Raw genomic sequence first — 6,887 nt, forward strand, 5'->3', positions numbered from 1 at the left:
GCCCAATAAAATTGCCCTCTTCCGCAGACACACAAACACAGAAAAGAGGCTTGAATCGTCATTCAAATCTTTTTTTATTTGATGGTGGAGCAAGTTCAGCATCCTTGAGTGTCACAAGCCAGAAAGGGAACTGACAGGAGAAATATCACGACAGCTCACCATTCAGTTTCAAAACAATGAATACTGCTACCTTAAGGACAGTGTTGTCACATATACAGTACATTAGTTTTCAAACACCTGGCTGGGTTCCTCTACCACAAAACAAGGTGGAGAAATAATCACATAAAAATGGAGGGTATTTAGGGTGTACAGAAGCAAACACAAACAGAAATGCCACAATCAGTTACAAACAAATATGTGCCATCAGATCAATGTTGAGGCCATGGCACAGACTCCCATTGATTCTGTTTCTGAACGTGTGCAGTGACAAAGAGACATCATGTAGTTACTGAAGCTGGCAGTGTGTTAAGCCCACTGCCCTTAAACCTAGACAAACAAACCACAGTCAGCCTTTCCCTACAGAAAGACTTGAGCACCATTAACACTCACGTTTACTCGCGTGTACAAAATGGCAGCCTGTGGGGTTCTGTGTGGAATACCGCTGCAGGGAGAACACGGAGAAGCCTCGATGAACACGCAACGTTCACGGCATAGAGAGAAAAGGGGAGGCCAGGCTCACCTGACCACGAGAGCCGTCACACGATACATTCACAAACAAACCAAAAGTCTACAGGATGTACGCGCGGTACATGGAGTGTGACAAAGACGAGGAGCATAGACGGCAGTAAGCGTTTGTTTTGCAAGGTAAGCCAGGGCCTTGGGACGCTCGTACAAAGAGACCCCCTCCCCCCTCTGTCCCCCCCGCCGGCAGACAGCTGTGGCCAGGTTAAGGTCTACAGGTTAGATCTGCTGAGAGGACTCACAGAAGGTCTCATAGGGAGAGAGAGGAAGGAGGGGGGGATGGGGGGGAGGGGGGGGTAGAGAGGAGAAATTACACCTGTGAATCTCATGCCAAAACAAACATCCTGAGCTGATAAGCTCCTGTTGGATACGCTACATGTTCCCGCCCCCAAATACATACGAGGCATCATTCACCGTCTCTGGTCGGGGTCAAGGGTCATGGGTACATTAGGGAAGCTAACAGGAGCTGGGGAGGGGGGGAGCCACTGTAGAGGTGTATCTTTTGTGCGTGGACGTGAGGTGTGTGTGTGTGTGCGAGACCTCCTCACAGGGTGAGCTCCTTCTGCACGCTCCACAGGGTCTCAGCGCTTTTGATCAGCTGCTTCTCCTCGTCGGGCTTCAGGGTCATGTGGATGACGTCCGTCAGCCCGCTGTTTCCGAGGACGCAGGGGACGCTCAGGAACACCTCTTCCTTCACGCCGTGCATGCCCTGAGAGGGGGGCCAGGCGTGGGGCACAAAGGGTGGAGGGAGACGGTATGAGACAGTTGCCGGTTGGGTGGACGGGGTTGGTAACTCAGGTTAGAACAGCTAACAGAGCAGGTGTGTGTGTGTGTGACTTACATTGACCAGAGTGGACACAGGGTGGACTTTGTGCATGTTCTTCAGGATGCTCTCCACCAGGTCGGCCACAGACATGCCAATAGCCCAGGAGGTGTAGCCCTTCAGCTTGATCACCTCGTAGGCACTGGGAGAGCAAGGGATGAAAGGAGGGGAAAAAATAAAGAGCAAAGGAGAAAGAGAGAGATATATTTACCAGAGGAAATTAAATGGAGCAAGGGAAAAAGAGATAAGAGATGCCATATTAAAATAAGAGTTTTTATGACAAACTCCACTATCATAGGTCAGATATTACTGTATCATAAAGTCTATTAATGATTGAATGATTATCCAATACATTAAAAAACAGCATGGTTGTAGAGTTTGTTAAGGGGGCAAGTGAAAATTGTGTGGATGGTAGCTGGGGACTTTTCTCGAGGTGAGCATTCTTCTACAAAACCTCTACATTGGACCTGCTTGCCAGTTGGCAATAAGCTCTCTACACAATGGTTCACTGTGTGAAAGCCAAAGCATTCGTCCTGGCTTACATAGCTCAAATTCCTCCTCACTCCACCTCCCAACCATGAATCTGTGCGATTAAGCCTGTGGTCATTGTTCTACCTTCTCTGCTGATTATTTACCAGGGGTTGTTTATCAAGGTTGGACCCTGCCACCTCACCTGTCAACCACCATCCTGTGGACGTCTTTCCAGGACTCTTTGTCGTCGCTGGAGCCCATCTGTGGGTTGAGAGCCTGCAGGGAAACGCCGGCAACGTTCACACCACTCCACACAGGCACTGGAGGGGAAAGAGACAGTCAGTTAGCATAGTGGACAATGCTTCTCGCTCTCCTGATAAGACAGACCAGCCGAAACCATCCAGCCAGCCGCTGGGAGTGGCCAGACATACCGCTGGAGTCCCCGTGCTCTCCGATGACCCAGCCATGGCAGGAGGAGGGGTGGATGTGCAGTTTCTCTCCCATTAGGTGGCGGAAACGGGCCGAGTCCAGGTTGGTGCCGGAGCCAATCACGCGGTGGCGTGGGAAACCGCTCAGCTTCCAGGCGACGTAGGTCAGGATGTCCACTGAGGGGGGTCACAAGTTTAGCACTAAAACTGTAAGCACTCATCTCATCACACTTCCTACTTCCTTTCCCCTCCCAGAAAAATCTGTTTCTCTCCTCATACTCCTCTCTCTCCACTCCCTCCAACCATCCATCCCCTTACCTCCAACCCCCTCTCTCGTTCTCACCTGGGTTGGAGACCACCAGCAGGATGCAGTTGGGACTGTACTTGACGATGTTGGGGATGATGAACTTGAAGATGTCGACGTTGCGTTGCACCAGGTTGAGACGGCTCTCTCCTTCCTGCTGGCGAGCCCCGGCCGTCACTACCACCACCTTGGAGTTGGCGGTCACACTGTAGTCTAGGAAACAACAACAACAGGTCAGCCCTCACAACAGGACTACAGACACTGGTTGGTGTGGACCTAAATGGCAGGGACCTAGTTGGGGTGGACCTGGTCAGGGGTGTACTTTGTATTCTGATGACCTCTCACCTTTGTCGGCCACGATCTTGTGCGTCTTGAGGAAGAGGGAACCATGCTGCAGGTCCATGACCTCGCCCTTCAGCTTGTCCACCATCACGTCAACCAGGGCCAGCTCATCACACAGGTCCTGAACACACACGCAACTTTAAGGGTGACTGCTCTCTAGTTATCATGCTAGCAGACCAACACAATTCATCTCCAAGCAAATAACAGTAACAGCTAACCTTCAGTACCTCTTACAGCACTGCGTCATACAAACTGAATAAGCACAGAGGCTGGACTGGAAATAGGACACAATGGCTAGGGGCCCTTGACCCTAGGTCTCTCTCTCCACTCAGCAGTGTTGTCCCTAAGGGGCTCGGTTGTTCCTCCTCTAGCAGAATAGTAACTAGACAGATGAATGGATCTGAACCACTCTGGGCTACAGGAGTGGAATCCTCAAACGTCCCAAACCCGCTCTCCCCTCGTCCATCCAGCCTCCCCTTCCTCTATCCACCTCTCTCCTCTGACCCTTCACCCATCCCTCTTTACCATTCTCCCGTCATCCTTACCTTGAGCAGGACACTGACGGCAGAGGCCATGCCCACCATGCCGACGCCCACCACTGTCACCTTGTTCCGGCAGCCCACAGGCTCCTCCTTCATCACATGGGTGATCAGCTTCTCCTTGGTGGACATCTGAGGGGGAGAGAAAAGGTGAGAGAGGAACAGTGAGAGAGAGAGATGTCATATACACGGCGAGTGCCGTTTGATCCTAACCGGCTCGTGCAAGACCAACATGACTGTATCATCAGTCTATGACATCACTTCTCCTTCCTCCTGTGGCCAATTTGAGATCCCAGAGAGCGTCTCGTTACACCATTAACAATTCACTCTCACAATTCAGAACTCAACAGCGTACTTTATGCTTTTTACAGAAAATATGCTCCCCTTATCCGAGTATCCATGCGAGAGTTACATCCCAATGCAAACAGGAAGTTCCAATTCATCCTACAGTCTAACACCCACCCTTATCCTTCCCCAGATGGCAACTCTGGGTCTCCAAAGCAACTCCTATCTCACAACCTCTGCCTATCATGGGATGTCGTCAAGGCTCTATATTTACTTGCAAGTGGACGAGGAAGATAAGTGCTTGAAGGCCAAGAGACCGAGCCCCTTCAGTGTTGTGTGGACAGAAGCACGTAGTGAAGTAGCTCTGAGGAGTAATAGGCTCTGGGAGACTCCTGGGAGTCCCCAGGGAGAGGGCTATTTAAGACCCCTTCCACTCTATTCCACCCCAGCCATGAGCTCCACACACACACCCCTTCCCTGAACCAGGCCAGAGCACTCATCCAGTTCTCTCCCTGTGAAGAGGCTTACTGTGGACTAATGAGCCAGGCAGCTCCAGTAGGCCTACAGGCACGCACACACACACAGCCAGGGAGCTGCAACAGTAAAGTCTGCATCTGATTGATCAGTCCAACATTCACTGTTATAACAGGACGACTGCGCGGAATGAAGTCATTCAGGGTATCTGACTCCAATGATTACTCTGCCCCTTATGAGATCTGAATGCACAAGCACTAACCTGACCAATGAGCCACGTTTAGAATGATTGAGTTTGTTTTGGTGTTTGTTCAGGGCACCGACCTCTGTGATAGCATGCTCAGTGTTATCTCTAGACACTGCTCATCTGTGATGATAGGTCCCATGGGATGGCCTTTTGAGGTCAAAGGAATGTGTAACTAAACACAATCAAATCACAACTTGCAAAAGCAAAGGCGTCAGCAGTTCTTTATCCCCAGATTTCGGAGAGACCCAAGAATGAGTCTCTGAAGGACTCACTGATTATACTGTGGTGTTGCACATTACCAACCCTTGTAAGGATGGTCTAGTAAAAGTAACATCATTTGGCTACTTTTTACAGCATGTGAGAGATTTACTGCATGCGTTCTCATTTGTGTGTACATGCATGCGAGTATGAATGCGTGGGCTTGCTTAACATTTGCAGTTTGACAGCTGTAACCACCTCCCAAACAGATCAGTTCTCCTTGGTTAGGTCAGTCTGGCCCCGCAGCACTCAGAAAGCTCTGCCCTGGTGTCATATATCCATGTTCACTATAGGTCATCCATATCACTCCTAGCCTCCAGCAGTCCTGGCTTGGACTTTGGACTGAAAGCCAGGCTGCGGCCTTATCTAGCCATTGTCTTAGATTGGGTTATAAATGTAACCGGGCAGTCTGGATGATAACGGCCACACATCTGTTTAATTTAGCAGTGACATAGTGATTGTGTTACAACTGCCATTGAATACAGACACAGCACAGCTATCTCCCTGAGTTACAACGTTGGTAAGACCCCCCTACAACAAGGCTATATGATCCCCAAGGACAGTTACTTATGATCTGATGTCCAGGCCCTGTGACCACTAGAAAATGGGATGCAAACCTACTGCATCACAATAAAATAGGGAGAACATTATTTAGTGAATCAACAGCCTTGGGCATTAAAGTACTGGCAGTACTGTGTGCTCATTATGCCTTTAGAACAGACCATCTCATCGTGCCATCCTGAGAGCAGACGGGAAACTACAAATACCAGGATGCTTTGCAAGAGGGGCTTGGTTTTCTATGCGCAACCACTCCATGCTCTTAAAGAATCTGGGCACGTAGTCTGCATTGCGTTCGAACAATAGATAACCTACTACAAACGGTAGTAGGTTATTCCATCAACTGGATTAAAACACAGATAACCATTAGGCCTCAAGTAACTAATTAATGAGACCAACGTTCCTCGGGCATTATTAAAATGCATCGAACAGAAGCATTTACTGTTAAGTGGGCTAATTTATTACGGGTTGTGACTTTGAGATTTCCATTCAAAAAAACGCGAAACGACTGGCTACAACTTCATACGAACAACGTTCTCCGCACCAAATAAACATCAGGCCGTCAAACAGACCACCACTTCCAATTAGCCTTCATCAACAGGTTATTCACAGCGAGTTGCGGAGCCTTCGGATTTCAGGTGGCATGGTTCTCTGTACGTAAATTCCGAAATGATCAGATGACATCTATTTTTAATCACCTCTCGTAGCGGGTTTTTGGTCTTCTAGGATAGTGACACTGTTCATACATTGGTAAATTGGCCTGCATCCATATCAACATCGCACAAACTAAAGGCAGGCCTCCAGTTCCGCGTGTAAGACTTCCCATTTAGACTTCCATAGACTGGTGTAGGCTAATCGAGACACAATTATGAAGAATCAATGATATCATTTATAACCTGACACACCCCATGGAAAGCAGCCATATTTTCACTATCACACATCACACACAAAAATGTGTATAAAGTTCAATGTTTGAGACAAAGCAATTTTCCGCAAAATTACATAGGTAAATGAGCCTATTTAAAATACAAACATCTCACCTTGTAGGTTTTAGTGATTTAGAAAAGACTGAAGGCGATTAGGAATGTCTTCGACCGGGCTCTCCTCTTAGCCGCTGGATGCAACTTTTCTGCAGCAGTGACGGGCGAGTGCAACAGCCCGGTATTTAAGGAGCGGAACACCTCCGGTCTGAGCAGCGTGATTACATATGAATCAGATCGGGCGGGCCCAGGCGTGTCGTGTTAGATGTCACGTCCATGCTTAAGAAACGTGACCACTGTAGTCAGTGCAATAGTAACCTACGCTGCAGTTTGCAATAGCTCTGCTCCAACAACATACATCCACATATTTAGCATACGTTTTATGTGAATTTACTGATCTTGATAGTCTAGATGTTATGTTTGCTACTAGCCTTCGCCTATGCTAATGTTCACGCTGAACGCTGAGTAGGCTACTCAATGCATAATAAAGAGTAAAT

At 48.5% G+C, this 6,887-nt stretch overlaps 1 protein-coding gene across 1 annotated transcript; it reads right to left on the reverse strand.

Moving 5' to 3' along the window:
* Positions 1–55: 55 nt before the first annotated feature.
* ldha (lactate dehydrogenase A4) lies at positions 56–6,591 on the reverse strand. The gene is made up of 8 exons (XM_084671298.1): positions 6,451–6,591; positions 3,595–3,720; positions 3,053–3,170; positions 2,747–2,920; positions 2,407–2,580; positions 2,178–2,295; positions 1,523–1,646; positions 56–1,390 (listed from the first exon to the last, which is right to left on the reverse strand). The coding sequence occupies exons 2-8, from the start codon at positions 3,718–3,720 to the stop codon at positions 1,226–1,228; spliced, it is 999 nt and encodes a 332-aa protein (XP_084527424.1). The 5' UTR covers positions 6,451–6,591; the 3' UTR covers positions 56–1,225.
* Between the last annotated feature and the right edge of the window lie 296 nt (positions 6,592–6,887).

This window comes from Hypomesus nipponensis, chromosome 14 (assembly GCF_054491055.1).
Source record: "Hypomesus nipponensis isolate SF chromosome 14, ASM5449105v1, whole genome shotgun sequence".
NCBI classification, from domain to species: Eukaryota; Metazoa; Chordata; class Actinopteri; order Osmeriformes; family Osmeridae; genus Hypomesus; species Hypomesus nipponensis.